The following is a 24,433-nucleotide window of genomic DNA, read 5'->3' on the forward strand; positions in this document are numbered from 1 at the left end:
AACTGCAGCATGTTGAGAGTTCCTGCGGAGAACCGTCTGCTCTCATTTTTTTTTTCTTACTATCCTATTTGGGCGTATTATGCTGGCTCTTATCAAGAGGCGATAAGGAAGAAAACGCCTGTTGCATTGTACCCGTCCTGACGATTGTGTTTTCTCGTTCAATACATCTCTATAATCATTTTGTGATAAGACCGAACAGCCGTATCTTTGAAATATGAAGGTTGGGAGGTGGCTGGGACATTGAGATCTTGCGTTGTCATTTCATTTCGCTTAGATATCTTTCATTTTGTCTTTTATCTCAACAGTGCATTATCTTGCACTACGTATCTTGAGAATTATTTTAAAGAATATGCTGTAGAACATTAGTTTTAATTGGTGCAAAATCAAATCAGCATTTCTTTGTCACACTATCCGGCTGTTTGATTCATCCACATGAATATCAGCATCTCTGTTGGTAGTTGCTAGTTCAATGTGCGAGACAATTCTTTTTAATATTGATCGAAAAGAAGAATTGTGCGCTTGACCTGTGAAATTACCCAGGGACTGTGTAGAGTACGATGGATGAACACGGACGATGCCAAAAGTATTCTATTGAGTGAGACAAATAGACAAACAAAGTACAGCAAACTGAGGTCTGTTCTCTCAGTCACGGGCAAACGTATGGAATCTTTTCGGAAGTCTCTAAGAATTACGGAATGCAAAAGCAGGGAGAGAATTCCAGTGACATTTAAAACTCTTCGTTTGATCTCAAGGCAACATACAAGGCAGAAAACAGGTCAACTTTCATGGCATGACATGACCCCCACCCCGATGGGAAAAGGGGTACCATGAGATTTGAAGGTGACCATGGTCCCAGTGAGAATTACGTAGGCTGAATTAGGCTACTAATTCTGGGCTAATATTTTTACGACCGGAACAGATGATAAACGAAAGCCTCCAAAATCTTGGTATTGACTTTAAGCAGTTTTGTTCGATAAGATTCCTACGTCTCTGTGTTAATACTCAACGCAGATAAAGTCTTCCCCAGTAAGTATTAAGTTTAATTCTTTTAGGATGGTAAATTTGAGGGAGTTTGAAGTCCTAGACGTATCTTCTCGTTGAATATAAACTGGCAGTACTTTAAGTATCATGAATGGGAATATTTGAAAGAACTCAAAATGTTTGAATATAATTATATTGAGCCCACAATAAATGTAGGAATCCTAAGCTAAAGGTTTCTTTAGATTTCTAAGGCGTCGTCATGTTTCTCCATAAGGCTCTTTACGCTGAGCTCCCTTCTCGTGGCTTCGCTGCCATCTTTAAACTCACATCAATTGTGTTCTGACCAATCTACATTTATTATTGCAGTTGACTGCGGCCGTCTGTGACCTCTGTGATCTGTCCTGTTGTTTCATCAGTCCATATTCCGGCACAGCTCGTCCTTCAGATATGCTCTTTTTCGCAATAATTCTTAGTCCTTTTGGCTCATGAAGCCACTGGTGCAGCGCCGGATAGAAGCTTCATGGGAGAATGAAGGATGCACAATTCAGTTAAAATTCTCTGAAACGAAATGGAGGAGAATGAAGTCCGTATACCTCTTGGTTATTCGTGTTTAAAGAAGTAAATAGACACCTGTTTTGCTAAATTTACTCCACGGGCTTAAGTACTATATTCTAATTAGTGTCTCCGGTTTTATTTGAAACCAAGCAATCCATGTTTGCAGCATTGCTCGTTGTCCCTTCATCTGGGAAACTCTCCACGTGCCATATTCTTAATCAAGTTGAATCAATCACTTTCCGCTTTATCTCCAACCCAGTTCACACTTCCAACAGGGAATCACGTGAACGCTGACGCAACGGTCTCCAGAGTTTCATGACTATACATATGCTGCCACCTGTTCTGGCCTATTGACCTCACCAAGCTTCTGAGAAAGCTGTGTGTGAACCAAGTGTCAGATGGTTCGATCTGTCCTTCGTACTTCTCACTTTCTGTTTGTTGAACGCTGACCAGTTCTGTTTCCTAGAATTTTGATCTGCTTCTTCCGAAGAGGTCGGTTTTCAGTCCTTATGAAGTAGAGCTTGTATTATCCCGAAGACCCCGTTTTCGAACTCGTAATCTCTGAATTGATCATTAATGGGTTTGTTTTCTCCATACAAACCGCGAACCATGAACACAGGCGAAATAAATGCGTTCTTGAAATTCAATAAATAATACGTTAAAAAAAGCCCCAAACTGCAAAATGTTTTTATTTTTATTTTAAACATAACATTCTGTGGGTAATAAAAACAAAACTTTAATTTCATGTCTTACACGTAAATTCCATCTGTCCATAACTTCACTTTTGCCTTCTAATGACAGATTTCGCTTCATTGTTTTCTTGAAGAGATAGACTGTGGCCCATTCCTAAGAAAACTGGAGTTTTTGTATCATTGCATTCCTTTATATGTTAGGTACATGCATAATGCACAAGAAGCAAGACGTGTCTAGTCCCTCTGCTGTTCGTGGACTTTAAACCTGTAAATCGGGGAGGGTCCCGCTTCCGTTTCTCCCTCCCTTTGTAAAGCCAGTTTTTTTTTTTTGAGTTGTTCCACAACGGATTTATAGATGCAGTCAACCTGGGTGCTATTTGCCTTCTCCTAATAATCAGAATTCGTCACCTTTACGAAACAGTCTTCTGCAGCTATAGTAGATTCACATCAACAATGCATCTGATGTCTAGGCCCGTCCCTTACGACGCTTCTGATTGGTTTTTGATAAGCCAACCACAGGGCTGGAAACTCTCAGTCTCTCTCGAGAGATCACAAAGGCAGGATGTATGTTCCACCTCTCTTGAGGGATACATCTTTCAAAAGAGGAGAAACATACATCCTGCCTATATGACCTCTCTCGAGAGACTGAGAGTTTCCAGCCCTGCAATTGGCTTATCAGGAGCCATTCATGAGCGTTGTAAGGAACGGGCCTAGACATCAGATGCACGGTTGATGTATATACTATAGTTTTTAACTTTCGAAGACTGAAATACCCTATTATTCTTTCTGTTTGCCAGTAGATTTACTCTGTAGGGTTTCTGGTCTCTCTACAACCGATTGACGCTGCCATCAGGCCACTTGTGTGGAGGGTGACGTGTTTTTGTTTCTTCTTCTTCTTTTTGCGCATTAATTGCATTGGTTATTTCGGTTACTTTGGAATTCATCGATATTATCCTTCAATTTCCTGTTTGGAAACATTCTAGATCCGTGTGTCGAGGTACATTTGAATTTTTTTAGTCGTAACAGAATTGTTCACGACAAGTACCAGTTCTTTCAATAATAGGTCCTTTTTTTTGGCAACTACCAAGTTGTTCACTACCGTAGACCAAGTGTGTCACTTACTCGGGACATAGTAGACTCTCAGCTCAGTGTTTGTTAAAAAAAGGAAGTAATTTATTTTTTTTATCTTGATTTTCTGTGATGGATACGAGTTTATCGTCTCAGTAGTAAACATTATATTTGTCATTTTTAACTTAAATTAAAACGTGCTGAAATCTACGGTCAAATAGGTTCTTGTTTCACCAACGAAAATTAGAATAAGTACGCTATATTTTATTAGAAATAGTTTTTCTGTACTGTTTAACGTGCACATTTTTATTTTTTTTAATTTTCATTCTAATATATAAATCATAAATATCCTATCCTAAAATTCCTGTATCTTCAACTCAACGCGAAACTCCTTTCTCAGACCTTTTTATGCCCTTCTATAGACCTTTCCTACCCTCACAACAACAACAACAACAAAGTAATTTGTAGGCTTACTCCCCGAGTAACTTAAAAGGATATAATCAAATCTGTAACCAACTTCCCTTAAATACTTGCATCACAAACTGATGTATAAACATTTAGTATATAGTCGTTCGAATAAAAACTCTGATTTTAGGTTCCAGCCAATCAGAACACGCAGCCTCTGTTCGTTGCTTTAGAATGTGAAAACGGGAATGGAAATCATGTAGAATTGAGTAGTGTTGTTATTGTAGTGATTTAAAAGAGCTTTTTCGTCCCTTTTTGAATATTTTTTTAATTGTTTCTTTCAGACAAGATGAAACGCCACATGGGACTTCCGCACTGTTGATGCAGATAAGATTAGTCGTCCCACTCGGGTAAGTCTTCACTCGAGGCATATTTCAGCTACCGAGAATAGTCATCAGCCTATGATGACGCCACAAGTTCATTTCCGGAAGTTTCTAATGCATAATGAAGGTTCGTTGAGGATATTTCCAAGTGCGCATGCGCCAGCGTCTGCGACTATGTGGTCGTTCGTGTTCGTGGTTTCCTTTTTTTTCTCAGAGCAAAAGTTCATTCGAATTAGGTTAGTTCACATTAGACGCGAACAGGAAAACTTTCGGAACAACTCACTTTTGGCACAACGCCCCAAAAAGAGAATAATTCCTCCTCGTCACTCGATCCATTTTGCATTATCCCTGAACCATACAAAGTTTGCGAATGCGAAGATCCGGTTCGATTTAGGCAGAAGTTGCCAAGTGTTTACTTTTGGTTTATTTGCGAAACAGGTTTTCTACCCAACTTGACCTCCCATTTTCATAACTTTTCACGAAGCGATAAAGGGAAAAAAAAAAGAAACACAGACAGTTCAGTAATGAATGGAAGTTTTGCTCTTGATTAATGTGTTGAAGGGGTCATTGAATAACTGGATTAATAACTTAATCTGGCTTCTTAACAGCTACGGTCCCTGAAACAAAAGAAAACAAAATTATAATAAGATAAACACACGAAAGCATTTGCTATAATTCCTTTGGTATCCAAAATGGAAAGTAACTTTATGTTTTTCTGATAAAATTGTTCTTCTCAACAACTGCCGCACAATTCATGGTCTCTTGAATGAGCTTTAGGAGGAAGGGAGCTCCCGATATGAGTTCATTCGCTCTACTCCGGTGCGCGTTTGGCGCCTTTTATGCGGTGATATTATTTAAATTCATTGAGCTTTAAATGGAACCCAGAGCTTCTACGTCATGAATGCAATTACTTGTCATAATTCTTTACTTTGGCAGTTTTCTCTGGTCAATACTCTCTCTCTCTCTCTCTCTCTCTCTCTCTCTCTCTCTCTCTCTCTCTCTCGTGAAGTGCAACCGAGGTCATTTAGCATGATTCCACGCGATACTAATATTAATGCCATTCTACTATAACATACCCCATCCCCACCTATAGTTTTGACTTTTCGATTTATCTTACTATAAAAAAACAGTAGTTTGGTCTGTCTGTTGTATGTAAGCACTTTTCACCGGTGCGGAATCCCACGTTAACAGCTGAGGACCAATTTATGAGCATTAGGGGTTAAAAAGGGGTGAAGGAGAGAGTGTCTTTCCCTACCCAGTGACTACCTAACCAACAGGACCAAGCCATTTTCAAATCGTTGCTGAATATGGTAAGATACGAGTGAAAATGACAACCGGGAAAACTACCGCTCGGGTGGTAGTTTACGGTAAACATTGAAATGTGAATTCTTACGTTCTGACAAGTAAGGCAGGTACAACAATATAGGAAATAACAAGAAAAGGAAATAAAAAATTCGAGCGTTCGCTCGGCAAAAAGCAAAAAGGCACCGGTGTTAGATAACTGTTACTTTAGAGTACAGTCACATCGTCTAGGGCCATGGCACCCAGCCTCACCACCCGGGTACTGAGCCCCACTGACTAGTGTATATATATATATATATATATATATATATATATATATATATATATATATATAATATATATATATATATAATCAAAATTAAGCAGGGTTCTGTAACAGGGAGTGGCTCCAGAAAATAGAACAGGAGATTTGTTACTGCCTCATTCATACTTTACAAGTTGAATCGTGGGAGAAATCCCTGTGCAAAAAGCTTACACGGCAGAGGGCTCATCAACAGCATGTTGAAACACCCCCACCCTTTTGCTCATGTATGCACTGTGCCATTCACGTTTATCATGCAGGCACTCTCGATTTTCCTGAACGTTGAGGCCCTTCCTTTTTAATACTGATGAGCTCGTTCTTTTCGCGTGACGAAAATCTCTGGAAACGTTGACCTTCTGCCACTAAGGGAGTAATCAAGATTTTAACTGCAGACAGGTATTATTTAAGGGCTTGACTGTAACTTCTTCTCTTTCCATAAACAGCCAATGTACTGTAACTGTACCTAACGAAAGAATGAGCATGCCTCAGTGTCTGGGGAACAAACGCCGCTGAATTTTAAAACTCGGTCTTACTTTGACATCATCTTTCTGGAGATTCTTGAAGTCTGGACGGGAATCCTTATTTTCTCATGAAATCAATTATCAAGAATTTTCGAGAAATTTGCCGTTGACCAATAAAGTTTTAATGTCAGCTTAAAGAAAGTCAAGGAAAGCAGCTATTATCTGCTAAATATTACCTATACATTTACAAAGATAAAAAGGATTGAAATGGAGGATATGTTTAGAGGCATATATTGTTATTCGTTTTCTAGAGGCGGTAGGTGATGGTTTGAGGCGTGCAAGGCGCGGAACTTCTGACAGCAGAGGAGGAAGAGGAGGTCCTCCTCCTTTTCCCCTCCCTAAGATATTGTCGGGGGCGGGATTACTTGCGAGATGAAGGTCCGACCACTTCTCACCTCGGTGGTTGCGGGTTCGATTCTCGATCATTCCATTGAGGAGTGAGAGATGTGTATTTCTGGTGATAGAAGTTCACTCTCGACGTGGTTCGGAAGTCACGTAAAGCCGTTGGTCCCGTTGCTGAATAACCACTGGTTCCATGCAGCGTAAAAACACCATACAAACAAACAAACAAAATCCACTGATTCACTCCATCGGAGGAAAGAGACCGCGGCGGGGCCGACCTCTGTGCTTAGGCCTACTCAAACTGAACAGCAACACACCTCTGGATTGGTATGGCAACGGAATTTCGATGGTTCCTCTGGCGGCACGCTTGCATTGCTTGCTCGATGGACATGAGACGGAATGAATGTTTGGCTTCCCAAAGGAATGAATGATATTTTATTAAGGAAGTCAGGCTGCTCCATCAAGTGCGAGCATTCGTCAGGCAGTGAACTAGACCAGCTAACAAAGGGCTAAGCCCCGTAGAGGGGTAGTGCCGTCAGTGCACCCCATTCGGTGCCATGTAGATATTACTTAAGGTTCTTTGCAGCGTCCCTTCGGCCCCTAGCTGCAACTACTTCCATTCCTTTTACTGTACCTCATTTCATATTCTCTTTCTTCCATCTTACTGTTCACCCTCTCCTAACAATTGTTTCATAGTGCAACTGCTTTGAGGTTTTCCTCCTGTTACACCGTTCAAACCTTTTACTGTCAATTTCCGTTTCAGTGCTGAATGGCCTTAGTTGCCCCAGTGCTTGGCATTAAACCAAAAAATCTATGTATATAGAACAAAGGGCTACGACACTACTGCTGAAGAATTCTACTAAAGCAAATGAGCTTTGGCAATTTAAACACGATTAACAAAGGCGTTCCTGGCACAGACTTCACTGAGTTAAATTAGATAATTTAGTCTTCTGTAGAATTTGTCGTTTATTGTATCTGCATATCAGACGTATACACTTATAAGTTTTCATTTTCATTTTCCGGAGATTGATGCAAGTCTAATCATGCATTGAATTGTATCAATTGAAGATCGTCAGATCTGTCATGTCATTTCATTCAACCAAACATTCCCCAAATCTTGAACCTCTTTTTCACCGTTATCCCTGCACTAAGGGCTCGGTTGCCTGATGCGCCTTTCCTTACAACATCAGGCATGGTGTATTATTTGGTAATGGGGTTTTTAACGGCCGCATGCCCCTTGCTGTTATCAACCATAGTTATTGGCGGTGGGCCTTGCCTTTGACTAAAATGCCCACCTGCAAGGCAGCAGTTTACAGTTATTGGCGGTGGGGCTAGTCTTTTACTAAACAATAAGAATGCAAGGCAGCTGTTCCCACAGTTATTGGGGTGGCCTAGCCTTCTACTAAAAAAGTAAGACTGCAAGGCAGCAGCTGTTCTTTTAGTCGCATTTTACGATACGCAGGACCTACGGTGGTAGTATTCTTACACCCTTACCACAAGGGTGGATTCCCAAACTCTTGAACGACCTCTCGCAAAACTGTGAGGTAGAAGTATCTTTCGAAATAACCGACCTTACTACGTCAAAGCAAACTACTGTATTGTCGTTCCTGGAGGTCTGGCCCAGAGCTCCGGTTTGGTCTACACACGGAAAAAAATAGGAGTGTATTTTTTCGGTGCTTTTAAAGAATTCTTGACTTTTTACAAGAAAAATTTAGTTTTTAGATCAGAACATTGAGCTAGTCCGTGTCAGTTTTGATGTGCATAGTTATTTGTAACAAATGATGAATCCACTCAATGTAAAAGATCAGGAAAATGCGATATCTGCCTTTTATTCATATCATCACTTGGAGTTGTTGATCCGTGCATGAGGTGGCTGGAAAGCAGAGCGTCATTCTGTCTCATTCCTGTGTCAAGATGTAGACATCACCTGTTGATATGCACCTCCCTTTGTTAACGTCTAGTGCTTCCCTAGTGGACCTGAGGAGTTTGTCGGTGCATGCCACGCCAGACATGGGAATTTACCAGTGAATAATGCACCACTCATTGACCTAACGTGATAGCCCATAACAGGAGACGCTGTTCACCACAGTCTTGGGTCTTTCAACGTGGATTATCAGTAGGTGTTTTTTTTTTTATTGGAAGACTCTCTTGCCATAATTCATTTGGTGTTGTTACACTCCTTAGTTTTCTGTCAATATTGTGATTCTTGTTCTTCAAGGCAACTTATTCTGCATGGACTACCTTGTTATACATTTAAGAACAATGTTTTTCTTTGATTCTTACAAGAGTGATTACTGATGAAATGCATGAAGGTACATATAAATTATGTGTGTATTTGAAGCATATATTTTCATAAAATTATCTAATCGTGCAACACGACACGACATACACACACACACACGAACATTTGATTTTTCATGACTGCAGATGTCTATTAATTGAAATTCGGAGTGTCGATACCGTAGATTACTTTGTGGTAGAGGCGCCGCTTGGAGACAACTTCCATATTGCAATTTTCATGCCGTCTTGAAGGAGAGTGACTAGTACGACACCTTTGCATGGTCATCATATTGCTTTGGCTTCTGTTATTGCTCAGGTATTCAAAATATGATGTAACTCTTACCCTTTAGATAGGCTGGATATAACGATTCTCTCGAATCGTAAATATAGTCGCAGTAGGGCGAGATCTGATTAGACTTTATCTCATATATATATATATATATATATATATATATATATATATATATATATATATATATATAATATATTATATATATATATATATATGTGTGTGTGTGTGTGTGTGTGTGTGTTTGTGTTTTGTTTGTGTTTGTGTGTGTGTGTGTGTGTGTGTGTGTAACATGCAGTATAGTACATATATATCAGTATTTGTATATTTATGCACAGACACATATCTAATCTATACACAGTAATAGATGTTGGTGTTATTGCTTTTGCACAGTTATTGTTGAAATAATCATTAACTAAGCAAATATTTGCTCCTAATAATGATTTATTGAAAGAAAATAATGTTCCACCATTCATATCCATTGGGGAGGGGGTACACGTGACCAGGTCTTCCCCAAACCCGCCCCCCACCCCTTACATCCACCACTGGGTACATCATCTGTTTGGGTTCACCGTTTCCAGCGCGCCACGAACGCGATGGATGGGCAGAATGGAAATCCAGTTAAATCAGTTTCTTTGAGGTTTCTACTGTGATGCTTTAAATAAAACCCCTTGACAAAAAGAATCAAACACTCACTCATCAAATACCCTCCGCTGTTTTAATAATAATAATAATGATGATAAATTCTTTATTTCCATTTTCCATCTGGTAATAGAGCCTACAGCTATACTTGGGTTTTTCGTAGCGTGAAAATAGGAAAGTTTTATTTCCTAAAATATAGGCGAGCCCTTCGTAGTTTGAACCGGATGGATTTCTTAGTATCTTTATCAACGCCTTTCCGTCGCCGTCATGCATTTTTCCCTTAACTCGTGTGAGCAATGTTTGTTCGTGTTAAAACGTAAGCGAATTATTTACATCGACGCAAAGCTGTGCGTATTTCTAGATATACAGACATACGTAGATATATTCATACATAAATTCTTCATAACATCGATCATCGATTTGTTTTGCAACCCTTACAGAAGAAGAAGAAGAAGTAGAAGGAGAAGAAGACGACTTGATTAGATAACGTTTAGGTAAATTGACCGCCACTGCCGGGTATACTGGTATTTCGTTTGGATATGAGATTCTGCCAATACTACCAACCTCGCCTCTTCCCTAACACCCCACCCTCCCACCTTCTCTCTCTCTCTCTCTCTCTCTCTCTCTCTCTCTCTCTCTCTCTCTCTCTCTCTCTGAGGTCGATTGCATTAAATATTCAACTGTATTTATCGACGAAAATTGACCGCATGCAAAAAGGTTTAGATTATACGATGCGCTGTGTTGACCCAAAGGCGAAATTATGACTGGCAGCGCTTTTATGATGAAGATGCTTCATAGAAAATTATATACCAGTCGCAACAGTGACTTGTCATGCCCTCCGTAATGTTCGAAACCGAGAAAAATAATGTGTATTGAATTTAAGAGTCAGTGAAGTGTGTTTTTGCTATACTGATTCAGTCTGGTTCTTCCTTCCTTCCTTCCGCCTGTTGTTCGAGCAACGAATCGTGAGAAACAACGTCTCCAGCGGCTTCGCCTCTTTCGGAAGAACTTGTCCCCGCCTGGCACCAGAGTCTGTGCACTGTGCCTGTCGCACCCCTGACGCCCAAACTTCTTAAGTCGTCGAAAGTTAATTTTATTTCTGAGGAATAAGAGAAGCAGCACAATTCAGGTTTTAGATGGCGATTCCCCGTCTCCTGAGTTTCGAGGAGTACAGTAGTCATGGGGGCATCAGATTTTTGGAGATTATACCTCTCCCGGTGCACGATTGATCGTTTGATTCATTGGTTTATCCAGTCGACACCACAACATCGTTGGTCATCGGCGTCTCAAGGCCCCAAGTATCGCCATTTCGGAGAGAATGCTGTTGCATCAGTCATCGTCTGGTAAACCGACGTTTACAGGACCATACAATTTCATAGGTGAACGGTCTTCCATTTGAGACCAGCCTGACATTACCACAGCGACTGTTTTAATATTCTTCCTCGAATCATTTTTTTTCTATTATTATTGCAGTAAAGGAGCCACATATAACCAAGAAATTGTTTTTTTAAAATGAGCAATCCCATTTTCTAGAATGTGTCGACTTGGTCGCTTTTGGCTTGACCAAACTCTCAATCTTGGCCGTGAACCACACCTTCCTCAGTGGCCCTCGTGGGGTCGAGAGCCCCCCCCCACCCCCCCCCCCCCCCCACCCCCCCCTCCCCCCCCCCCCCCAAATGATTTTCCGCAGACCGTCATTGTGAAACCAGGGATTTTTTTTTTTTTTTTTTTTTTTTGCGATATATGTCATTCACTCAGAAGCAAAACGGAAGGAATCTTGAAAACATTTAGATGACATTTTATTTAACGGAATGAGATATAAGTTTTCATACTCGCACCTCTCTCCCGTCTCTCCTCTCTCTCTCTCTCTCTCCCGTACGTACGTATCATGATCAGACTCCCTGTTCGCAGTGAGATAAGTGTCATATTGACTGTCCATTATCGTTAATAGACTTCGTTCTCCGTCTTTTACATGTAATGGGGGCAATATTATATATACATACATACATACATACATATATATATAATATATATATATATATATATATATATATATATATATTATTGTGTGTGTGTGTGTGTGTGTGTATGCGAGTTTGTGTATTTAATGATCTAAGCAGCGGATTGTATACTTGATAGATAGTCGCCTGTGTTGGGCCAACCATTTCCAGTAGAGCCCTAGACTCATGTGCCTTTTTCGCTTCGTCAGTCTACCATTTGGACTTTTCTCTCCTCAAAACGAGACCCATTCCAGTCTGCCTTTTGTAAACCTTTGCCGAGAAGTTGGAAGGAGGCTGTATGATGATCCTCGTCGTGTGCTATTAGTTCGTTTCTGATGCTTCCTCAGCCTTTCACTCTTTCCTTTCATGGAAAAAATTGGATTAACATTGACATTCATTCCTTCTGGCTTTGGCTCCTGCCTCCTTTCTCGTTTGTCCTGTTCCATGACAGACAACATTCAGTCTCTTAAGTACCTGTACTCCGTAGGGGATGGGGGAAGGCGGTTAGAACACTGTAGGCATTACTTATGTGCCTTTGGACCCTAGTTGTAACCCCTTTCGTTCCTTTTACTGTGCCTCCTTTCATATTCTCTTTCTTCCATCGTACTTTCCACCCTCTCCTAACAATTGATCCATGGTGCAACTGCTTTGAGGTTTTCCCTCCTGTTACACCTTTCACACCGTTTCACTGTCAGTTTCCGTTTCAGCGCTGAATGACCTCATAGGTCCCAGTGCTTGGCCTAGATATGATATTCAATTCAATGAAATACCTGTGCAATTCAACCCACTCCTGGTCTTTCTTAATCATCACACCAGAGTTCTCAGCCAACCTCATCGTCAACCTCGCTGAATTACCAAATCTTTCAAATGAATTCAACCTCTTCAACTTCGCCTGCTGGTCGCTATCATCTACAATGAACATTTTTTTTATCCGTCGTATTTTACTTGTTTCTTCTTCTCTTTCTGTGTGCGCTCGCTAGAGAGCATCAAAGTAAGAGCTTTGTCCTAGATCTAACACCATCTCTGAATGATGATGATGATGATGATGATGATATCTACCGAGTCCTTTGGGACGCTGTCTTCTGACTTTGCTCTCTGGCTTCTTCCACATGTGGACCTTACAACCCTGTCCTTGCCCAAAATTACGTTACAACGCGTTATCGTTATCGTACCATCATTCATCAGTCATTGGTTTATCAGTCAACAGCATTCCTGCTCCCTCCCAGCATTCTGGATGAGATTATCTGCTCTGATATGGCGACACACCTTTGGTGGTAGGTCTAACGTCAAATCCCAGTGTAGAGTTGCTTGCTTTAAAACGCCAAAATAGCAGGCATAAAAAATGGAATTTATTTCAGCATTTGATATTTGGTGTCTGGGGATTTGATGATATGACCATCATCACAGGAAGTAGACCTCAAAGAGACGCAGTTTTTAACGTTCCCGGGACAACGCCGAACGTCTGATTGATTCCTTGACTTTTAACAAACTGGCGCCGGAAGATTTGATCACATGTCGAACGATTCTTGTACTGTACCACCTTCCATATTCTCTTTCTCCCATCTTACTTTCTACCCTGTCCTAACAACTGATTCATAGTGCAAATGCTTTGAGGTTTTCTTCCTGTTACACCTTTAGAACCTTTTACTGTCAGTTTCCGTTTCAGTGCTGAATGACCTCATAGGTCCCAGGCCTTGGTTTTTGGCAGTTCCAGGAATGGCGACTTTCCAGTGAGGCAGCTTTTGTGTGGTCGCGACGTAAGCGTCGATCAGCAGCCACATAAATGATAATGTATTATTCTTATTATTCTTATTATTATTATTATTATTTTATTAATTAATTATTGCCGTTTCAAGAGCTAAAGTAAACCATGACGCAGGAAAGCAGCGGCAAGTTACAGACGGTTGATGACTATTTCCTGTCCTTCGAGAATTCGACGTCATAATAACAAAGGAAATGACTTAGAAATTTAATATATATATATATATACATATATATATATATATATATATATATATATATATATATATAATGTATATATATCTATATATATATTATATAATACTATTAAATATGATATATAGTATATATATATATATATATATATAATGTGTGTGTGTGTGTGTTTGTGTATCTAGGAAAATCAGAAGCGTGTGAAATATGGGTATTTCAGTTAAATCTCGTCTGATTATACAGCTGATATATTTATTGAACCAGGCGTTTCTTTTGTATAAAGATAGACGTTCAGTCGCATTCGGTAATGTGTTTGAATTCAAGCACACGGTAATGTATTGTAAAACGTATGGTTTTGCTTGACCACGCGCTGAATTATAGATGTTTTCCGATGCGTGTGTTTAAGACACTGTGTGTGATTTCATTCACTTTATTTTTTCCATGGCATCGGAAGTTGCAACGGTTATCTGCAGAAAGGAATTTCCTAAAGTTTCATGTTTTTATCGAAGTGACTGTTTGTTCTGATTGCTCCGAGATGCAACTGCGTTTATTATCTCGGCCGCCTGATAGGGAGATATCTTATCGACGGTGCTTTGAGGAGGGGAGGGTGTGGTAATAACAAAAGAATGGCGGAGCGCGTTATCACCTGAGAGTTCAGTCATCAGTAGACGCCTCCGTTTGACGTTGGAAACGAGTGGCCAAAGCATCGTCGTTTTGGCCGCCAGTGAAAGCCCTCTCGTCCTCTTTTGGCTACGTACCCTGCGGTAGTGTCCTGGGATCGTACTCCGCTTTCTTGGCTGCTCTCTGCAACAGCCGCGAAGGATCGCCTAGTTGACTCTAGGCATTATACCGGGTGGATACTACAGCTTGCTTCATCGCTGGCTCATTTAAAAAACTTTTCACTTGTTTATTGAGGGATATCTGTGAACCCTTGTGCCGAAGGAAGAAACTACCTTTGAGAAGTTTGGTCGATCGTTTTCGAATCGGCAGTTTTCCTGGAATGTCATCTGACTTTGTTGTTCATTGGACTGACCGACGAGACGGGGAAAATGTTGAAACACTGAGGTTGCAACCCACCCTGAAGAAGACGTTTCGATCCGTGTAGGGAGAATCAAATCTCCTTGAACGCGCCTTCGCCGTGACAAGAACTGAACCAGGCGGCCTCGAGGAGGGAAAACGTGAGAGGGAAGTGAGGAAGAAGAAGAAGAAGAAGAAGAGGAAGAAAAGATTCAGGATGTCAGCTGTCAAGAGTTATGTGGACATCTTCATTAGCCCCTCGACGCAACATTACATTGTTAATAATAGCTTGGTAAGTATGCATATCTCTCTCTCTCTCTCTCTCTCTCTCTCTCTCTCTCTCTCTCTCTCTCTCTCTCTCTCGTGGCTTTTATATTTTGTATGTTTAGATAACAAGATAAGACTTTGGTGCAGGGAATTCTGTGTATGGGCCTCGATTATAAATGATTGTGCGAGTTCTTATAAAAATGACATCATATCATTCTGGTAACTATTTCCTACCACGTGATGGAGCACAGTGCCGGCTTGCCAAGGTTCTACTCCTTACAGAGCGTAGGAACGCCGCCAGGTGGCATTCGTTCAGGTTTATTGTGACGCACACCTTCGACTGATTCAGCCTTCGTTTGAGTTTTATGAAAGCAACTCTGTTGCTTCTCTCATCACTCCCTCCCTCCTTCTCCCACGAAGTCGCGACGACAGAGCGAAAGGTATTGAAAGTCAGACTTTCGGCGAAAGAATCTCGCTCACGCTGCGTAGAGCTTGAACGAAGCGTTAAGAGGGATACCCAGCCATACCCTCATGCCCCCATTTCACTTGATGTCTGTCAGTGCCACGATCGTCCATTGATTGACGTCAATATTGTGCCGTTGCATGCTTGGTTATAGTTACTTAAAAGTGTTGCTCAAGTGTCGGGAATCTGCATTTGTTGTTCGATAGAAAGACAGAGTTTACGAGAATATTTTTACCTGAAAGACTAGTGATTGATTGATACATTTAGTATCTCAAACGTGCGTACTTAAAAGGGGGGGGGGCCCCCCCCTTCCCTTTCAAGTACGCCACGTTTGAGATTTAAATGTTCAATCAATCATCCTAGTCTTTCAGGTAAAAATATTCTCGTAAACTTTGAAGCGTAATGAATTTTAGACTTGAAGCATTTCGAGAGAGAAGGAAACGTAACCAAACAATCCAATAGAAACTTCAAACCGTAAATCTCATTTTGATCACCTTGGGCTGCAATATCTTTGACATCACGACTGAAGTGCTCTCATTTATCGCAGGAATAAAAGGTACTTCCCCACAGAGTGTGTTTGTAACTGCATTATTCTGAATAGCTGGTGATATTGTTGATGCCAGTTTTCGTCAAACTGGATTCACGGGAAACGAACACGAACTGAAAAAACTCCCTTAGTTTGGTTGGATGAAGAAATTGTGTTAAAATCAATTATACAAGAAAATATTACAAAAGCACGAAGGGAAAGATAATGAAGAGTTTTAAACTCCACGAGAGTTGTTAGAATCGTAATTGGAATAGAAATTATAGCGTTAGTAACTGCATAAATTTGAATACAAAATGACAGAAAAAGGAAACCCAAAGCTAAAGATACACAATGGCAAAATATTCCACTATTATTTAACTCTGCTGGACTTCAGGACCTGTCTGATTTGTTTACTTAATGAATGGAAGACAAGACCATTCAAAGTCAAAACCAAGAGTCCGTCCTAACGATCGTCAGTTATCCGGATGAAGTTGTCCATCACACTTCTCGAAGAAAAGTATATCTTAGTTTAGCCTGACCACTGAGCTGATTAACAACTCTCCTAGGGCTGGCCCGAAGGAATATATAGATATTTTTACGTGGCTAGGAACCAACTGGTTACGTAGCAATGGGACCTATAGCTTATTGTGGGATCCGAACCACATTAAAGCGAGAAATTAATTTCTAATCACCAGAAATAAATTCCTCTGACTCCGTGCTGGCAGAGCGGGGAATCGAACTCGGGACTACTGAATCGGTAGGTGAGCTCGTAAACCACCCGTCCAACGAGAATGTCAGGTCCTGAAGAGCCACGGCCTTGGTGATGAGGCAAAGGGGCTTGGCCTTGGACGCGAAGTGGAGAATGTCGCCCGTGTGAAACATGCCTCTGATTCATTCGACATGAGTAAAAGTAACCCCACTTCTTAGCCTTTTACTCTACCTCCGTTACCACTTCCTTTCTTCACAGTCTTGCTGTCGAAGCACCTGGCCAGCTCCCTCTTTTCGGCCTCGGAATGGCTGAAAGTGTCCCAGTGCTGGGCATCATGGCCAGATTTCTGTCAAGCAAGTGAGAGGGAAATGACGTCGGCATTAACGAGTGCAAAATTGTCCTTGATGATGGTTTACAGACCACGAAAGTGAGAACAGTTACTTGGAACATGGAAGATTTAACGTTGTTCAGCAATAATAATAATAGTAAGATAAATTTAATTCCGTCCTTTGATCCTTGAGTACTGGAAAAATTTATTGCGACAGAGGTGAAGTATGGGTAGTCCTCATTCAGCGGGCATGTGAATTGTCTGGGTGAAGGTATGGGTATGTGGCCCCGAAGTCAAACGAAGTGTGAAACTGTTGCCGTCTCTTTTATCAGCCAATGAATAATGCATCTGTGATGTCATTTTCTTACTGTCAGCAGTTAACTGAAATAATGAATAGGTCAGCAATCAGTACATCTGCAAGGGCACTGAATGAATCTATGCGGCAATAATGCCTCTTCCAAGTGTCTTCGATTTCTGGACACTTGCGCATTTGCTTGCTCAGCAGAGAACAGCTGAACAACACCAGAACTTCTCTTGTTAGTGGCGCGAAATTGCTGCTCTAAGAGTGTGCAAGTCTCCATCCTTGAAAAAAGACCCCCACTAATATACTATTCTGCAGCATATGATTTTAGTTTTTTATGTTGCTGTTGGTATATTTTGATCTGTGGTACTTGGGTTTTTTTTAAGTAACGCTGTCATAGTAAAAATTAATGTTTCTTTTACATTTAAATCTGATGTTGGAATTTGAAACAGAATCGTCTGATGTGTTGAATGAAGTTCATATTAAAATTGCTTATAAAGTATTTTTGATACTGACTGAGAAAGGCAACAGTGACAGAATTCCCTGCACTTTGGTTTTATGCCAAATTTAGTGAGAGTTGTCGTAAATGGAATTTCTAATGTTTACAGATTTGACATTTATTTGGGATGGGTATTTTGCGTTCACTTTTTTTCTAGAGATGCGTCAGATCTAACCATTATTTGACTAAAGATAACTTATATTACAGGTTGGCGTCTGGTGGCACAAGCTTTCCGCGCAGATCTGGTCACCCAGCCTGTGGTTGCCAAAAGAACTGACTTGGAAAGATCTTCAGTCTACCAAAAACTTTACGTACCCAGCTGCTGATGATGTGTTCGTTTATCCCTTGTTATTCTGTATCTTCATCATTATACTGAAGCTCTTTGTGCTGGATCCTTTCATCTTCATTCCCTTGGCTGATTCAGCAGGTATCCCCAATAAGAGAGCAAAGCCCCCACCCTCCAATAAAACTCTGGAGAAGTTGTACAGAAAGTATGGAACCAAACCACCTCAAAAAGAGTTGCTTTTAGTCACTCGGGAACTGGAGGTGACTCAGCGACATGTCGAAAGATGGCTGCGGCACAAACGCAATTCTGAGGCGTGCACCAAATACCATAAATTTGTTGAATGCGGGTTTCACTTCTTGGGTCACACAGGCATCACTCTTTATGGTCTGGTCGTCATGCTTAACAAACCTTGGCTTTGGGACATAGAGATCTGCTGGCGAGATTATCCTCGTCATAACATCACCCCCGATTTGTGGTGGTATTACATGGTAGGTTTGTCCTATTATTGGGCTTCGACTTTCTTGCAGATGTTTTCCATTCAAGGCAAAAGGTCCGATGCAGTGGAAATGATGCTGCATCATTTTTTCACAGTGGTTCTCATCACTTTCTCCTGGATCATCAATTTCGTGAGAGTGGGAACCCTCATTTTGATGGTGCACGAGTGCGCCGACATCCCTTTGGTTGCAGCGAAGATGTTCAAATATGCGCAGATAGATGCCCCCACTGATGTGTTGTTTGTCGTTTTCTTGCTAGTGTGGTTATATACTAGGTGTTACTTGTATCCTTTTTGGATTCTGCATAGTATTTTCTTTGAGGCTCCAATATTAACTGGTATTCCCATTGTCATATTCTGCAAAGGTTTGCTGATAGGTTTAATGATACTGAATCTGATATGGACAGGCTTAATTGCAAGTATCATCGTGAAAAAATTTACTGGTGGCGCCCTTGAAGACATTCGTTCTGGTGCAGAAGAGGTTTCGGAAGAAGATTTGAGCAGCGTCACAAGAAAAGACGACTGAGATCATGTAGTATTTACACTTGATTGTTCCTACAGAACAAACCTTTGGTTTTAGCGTGAGGGAAAATCCTCTACCGCCTGCTGGAGAATTTTCCTTTACGTTAAGACCGCAGGTTTGTTAGTTATGAAAAATACAAATTGATTTAAAATTTGTCATTTTCTGATTGGATTTTCCACTGAGTACAGCGCCAAAGAGTTTTTTAAGGATCCTGGAATGCCAGATAATTATTATACACTATTCATAGGACTCCATTTTATTATATAAAATATGAGACAAGAAAATTGATTACAAAGTATTTTTGAGCATCAAAGGACCCGGCCATGTTCACATTTCCTATATATCAGTTTTGAGTGAAGCTTGAACATACAGTATTTGCTAGGTTAATGAGAACAGTACAAATTTTGTATGCTTAGAAACACACTGCATGTCACTGGCTCGCCACTACGATATTGCCTTGCATACAGCATTGTCATTGTATTATTATGTCATACAGAGTTAATACCAGTTTTCAGTGCTTCTCATTCCCTTATCACTAAACATTTAATGCCACATACTACAATGCATTACGGCACTTGAGTATGCCAGGACACTGCACTACACTAGCCATTTCTATAATTTATTGATAAGCTATTTTTCTCTTCAGATTTATCATGTTCGTTTATGTAATAAATGCTTTGCTTGATTTCCATGAGGATACTTGTCAGATCTTGTTCTGTTGCCTCAATATCAATTCACATTAAGACTGTTAACAGGGAAATAGGACATTGCAAAAAAAAAGTCCTCATTCAAAACTTCTAAAATATTTTTGCCGTCGGTTTTTTTTATTCTTGCTTAACCTCAACCCATTTAATTGTTGTACTGTATACTTGTTCAGTGTGTGAAGGTTATTGTCCTTTTTAAATAAATATTTTTTCCATATTATGTTTTAAACCCCTGCACCAAGGTATGACTGCAGCAGATGTGATATTATTAAAGTACAGTATTTTAAGGCTTAAAGTTGTCATTTGGATTCAAGTCATGAAACTTATCTATCAAGTCCATTACATACTTCGTAGGCAATGTCTTTTACTACTTGCGAAATATTGCGCGGTTGTTGAAGATGACCCTCTTATCCAGAATCTCCAAAACTTAGACAAAGAATCTTTCCAATGTAAATCTTTTACTGAATCAGGACTATGTCCCACTGAAGCATTTCCACATAGTACTATAGTAGACTCACATCACTCGTGCATATGATGTCTAGGCCAGTCCCTTACGACGCTCCTGATTGGCTGTTGATAAGCCAGTCACAGGGCTGGAAACTATCTCTCTCGAGAGTTCACATGGGTAGGATCTATGTTCCACCTCTCCTGAGGGATACGTCTTTCAAAAGTATCCCTCAGGAGAGGTGGAACATTCATCCTGCCTATGTGAAGTCTCGAGAGAGACTGAAAGTTTCCAGCCCTGTGATTGGCTTATCAATAGCCAATCATGAGCGTCGTAAGGGACTGGCCTAGACATCAAATGCATGGTTGATGTGATTCTACTACAGTACAATGCTGAAGATTTGATCTGCCTCTTCTTCAGTAGGGTCGGGACCTGAACGATCCAGTATTATTGAATGGAGTTATATTTGGCTGAAAGGATCAATAATAATATTGAGTAATACTGAAAGAACAACATTTCCAAGGTAATGGAAATCATGCCTCAGCTTCTTCAAGGATAATGACTTCAAAACTAGGTAGCCCTGAGATACTTTGCACTATTTTTAATGTGAATAGATTCATTGCCATTTTACCTACCAAGAAATCTCTTTGACTTTGATCAAGTAAACTAGAGGAACGTAACTGACAGGAAAACTGAAATTGCAAAATGTGACAGGATCTGGATGTCACTGTGAGGTAAGATAATACTGTGGTCTGTTGTGGATGAAATAAATGGGTTGGTCTGTCTGTGATGGTGTACGCTGGCGAAGTCAGTGCAAAAGGTTCATTTATGTCTGATGGGACACGTCACGGGATGGCCGCCAGTGGTGTGGATGTTTGCAAAAAATGTCTCGCTATAATTTTTTGTTAGTTCATGTTACTGCAACTTTTAGTTCACACAATCACTAACAGAAAAAACAATTCGTTGACCTCTGTCAAAAAGTGACATCTTTATAAGGTTACACTCCCCTGTACTTATTTTTTATAACTTCTTTTTTTTATGGTTCTATAACTGAATTCATAACTCAAGCAATTTTTGTAGTCATTCGATGAATCCCCAGGCATTCTTCCAGGTGTTCAGGGTGCTCATGTTAAGGACTTCGGTAGAGAGAGAGAGAGAGAGAGAGCGTATATGCAAAGCAAGATTCGACAAACACTTCATTAATTGCAAATAAGTCGAGGTACATGCTCTCTTATTTGGCCAGAAATCAGTGTTATTACTGAAGAAACGAAATTGGACAACAGTCAGCTGGGAAGGGACCCGAGGTAAGGTTAAAGGTTCAGTCTTGCAGAAAAAAATATTCATAATTTATTTGTTGCTGAATTTTACTGGTTGATAATTTAACGAATAAAATCTCATCCCTGTTGAAAAGCCACTAAATTATCTGAATAAAGTTGTACTGTAGAAAAGGAGAATGAATTGATTTTAGTTACATCTATAAACAGTTGAGGATTAACAATCTTCAATAGATTTGTTACCTGTACCATTTATTTCTATCCTGTCATGCTATTTTGAGTATCTGTCGGATGCCTGTTTTATAGGAATGAACCTGAATACTTTCTGAAAATAGCTCAACAACCAATTCTAGAGACGTTAGTTGATATTGCCAAAATGACTGTAGACAAAAATCTAAAAAAGGTGAAAATTAGGTACGTTCTTATGTTCACCTTAACTGTTGAAAAACGGAAAAGGTAATTACATACTCCTCAGTATCCATCACACCAATGTGAGTTACCCATTCAACTTACCAGTCTAGTTACTATATAAAATAAGAATGGCTTATCCCAGTAGACGGAGTAAGTTGAATGGGAAATTCACAATTATATAATAGTTGCTTGTGCGATTGCCTTTTTAGTTTTTTAATAGTTAAGTTGAACTTTTTGGTTTTTTAATAGTTAAGTTGAATATAAGCATATACCTTATTTTCCCCTTATTTGGATTTCTTGTTTACAGTAATTTTGGTAATTAAAACCAACTCTTCAGAAATTGGTTGATATGCTTATTTCAGAAAATATTCAAAGTAGCAGATCTTACAAAACTATATGGTACATTAAATTGGTTAAGTAATTGCTCCCCAATCGAATATATATACATGATGCTAGTTGAAAACCAAATATCAGTTGTTTATTCAAACCAACTTTTTACAGAATTTTATCTCAGCGACCAAAGAGGGACAAAGTAATGATAAGTCTTATCATTACTGTTTTGTGAATTCTCTTTTGGTCATTGGAGAGATATATTGACTCATTCCCCACATTGTGTTTTAGGTACTGAGAATGCTATGGCATTTTGTGTCAAAAGAGTGAATACCCTCGTCTCACTGAAGTAGTTTGCTACATCTTCAGGAGTGTAGACAACTTGGAATACTCGATTAGCGGATCTTTTTGCAAATGAAATGTGGAAGATGAATATCCCGATGCAATGTCTTTGGATACTTATGTCTACTTTTTCCTTTCTTTTTTGCATCTTGGTCAGCACGGCATTGTCATCTTAAGTATTCAAAACTAACATCTGCATCAGGATAATCAGTCCTGGATAAAAATGATGAATTTTCCAATAGAATTTTAGTCACGGTCCTTGAGATTCTATTGCTACCTCCATGTGACTGGATTAATTGTTTGGTTTCTGGAGGCTAGCATTTCAGCAACGGTGGTTATCAATGATTATTCTGCCATTTTCCTCAATACTCACCAGTTCTGTAAAAGAAAATACTCACCACAGATTCCCATGACTTTCTATTGGGGAAAGCAGGTGGCTTTGAGGACTCACAGCAGGTACACAAATAGGTCATTCTTTCATCAAAACTTGTTTTTTGATAGCTTAGTTATTGTTCATCCTCATGGAAGCATACAAAAGAACTTGACATGTGTTGTAATGGCCTAGCTCCTGATAAAGAAACCCTAGTGACCCAAATGGAAAAAAATCTAATGGGAGTGTTGTTAGTGGAATGACCCTCTGATGACCACCCTATACATTGGAGACTTCTTCAAAAGAAACGTTTCCAAAGAAAGAGGGTCATGTACTCACCTGCGGAATTATCAGGCAATTTAGGAAAGGATTGAGGGTCTGCCTTTTTAATCAGACACTGAAATAATTCTCAGCCCTTGAAGAGAGAGTGGCTTCATTGTGCTACGATGTAGGAATAGAGGACCATCTAAGATGTTTGCTGTGACATTAAGGTAAACCTGGAATGCTTGTACCATGCATAATGTGTTATCTATAATACTGAGTTCCCTTATCATAGTAGTGGATTTCCTTTTCCAAGGGCCTTCATTCTTAGTCAGAATGATGCCATAATTGTTGTAATAATATCAAGGCACTTGTCCTCGAAAAGGTATAAAACTGTTTCAAAAGAGATTTAAGCCAGTCTCTTATCATAGAGGCAACCCAACCACACTGCATACAGAGTGGTATTGTGGGACAGATGAAGTCCATGGTTTTTGCACTATGTACCAAGTAATGTTAGGTGAATAGTCTTTACAGTAGACTAGACTTTAAAAATCCACACGTGAAGATTGCAGCTCTGGAAGTAGAATGAGTAGACAACTTTCCCTCCTGCTGTCTGGGATAGAACAGCAGATAACAATAGAACTGATCTTCTTGACTGTTGTTGAAGCAAAAGGAACCTATGACTATTCAACCAATTTTTTACTGCTAGGTAGGTAGTTCCATTGAAGGTTAGCAGTTTTTCAAATCATCACAAATTTTTTAAGTAATTTGTATTTTTCCTAACTATACAAACCTGAGGTCCTTTACATTAGGAATTACTTTCAGCGAAGCTGGGAACGTCCATTAAACTTTCAAAGAGGGTGGTTAGGCAATTAACTACCATCCAGTAGGCAGGAGTCCTATCTGCCTGCATGTAAACAGTCCAATTTGCCTTTTTGACCCAGGTATGAGATTGAGGGGTGACACGAGGTGGCCATGAAATGTAATGTAAAGGACCTCAAGCTTGTATATTTAGGAAAAATACAAACTATGTAAAATAAAATTGTGATTTGTTCCTACATGATACACAATCATTGGTCCTTTACATTAGGTAGACTCAACCATTGAAGGGAAGAATCTAAGTGAGTCCCTGAATTGACTGGAGTTTGCAACACCTGGGTTACTCTTCCC

At 39.9% G+C, this 24,433-nt stretch overlaps 2 protein-coding genes across 8 annotated transcripts in view; both read left to right on the plus strand.

Moving 5' to 3' along the window:
* Window positions 1-24,433, plus strand: part of LOC135213034 (lysine-specific demethylase 8-like) — a 292,898-nt gene that overhangs the window by 238,995 nt on the left and 29,470 nt on the right. For 3 of the 7 annotated variants that reach the window (XM_064246848.1, XM_064246846.1, XM_064246849.1), the window contains exons 2-3: window positions 4,046-4,111; window positions 21,387-21,579. The gene's annotated coding sequence lies outside the window, so the exon portion shown is untranslated. Of the gene's footprint in view, window positions 1-4,045; window positions 4,112-14,137; window positions 15,024-21,374; window positions 21,580-24,433 lie in introns of those variants that run through there. The other 4 variants (XM_064246851.1, XM_064246852.1, XM_064246850.1 and 1 more) reach the window with 3 other exon arrangements.
* Window positions 15,282-20,045, plus strand: LOC135213038 (ceramide synthase 2-like). The gene is made up of 2 exons (XM_064246863.1): window positions 15,282-15,438; window positions 18,032-20,045. Exons 1-2 carry the CDS (start codon window positions 15,364-15,366, stop codon window positions 19,127-19,129), a joined length of 1,173 nt encoding a protein of 390 aa, XP_064102933.1. The 5' UTR covers window positions 15,282-15,363; the 3' UTR covers window positions 19,130-20,045.

The sequence above is a fragment of the Macrobrachium nipponense genome, chromosome 42 (genome assembly GCF_015104395.2).
Source record: "Macrobrachium nipponense isolate FS-2020 chromosome 42, ASM1510439v2, whole genome shotgun sequence".
Taxonomy (NCBI): Eukaryota; Metazoa; Arthropoda; class Malacostraca; order Decapoda; family Palaemonidae; genus Macrobrachium; species Macrobrachium nipponense.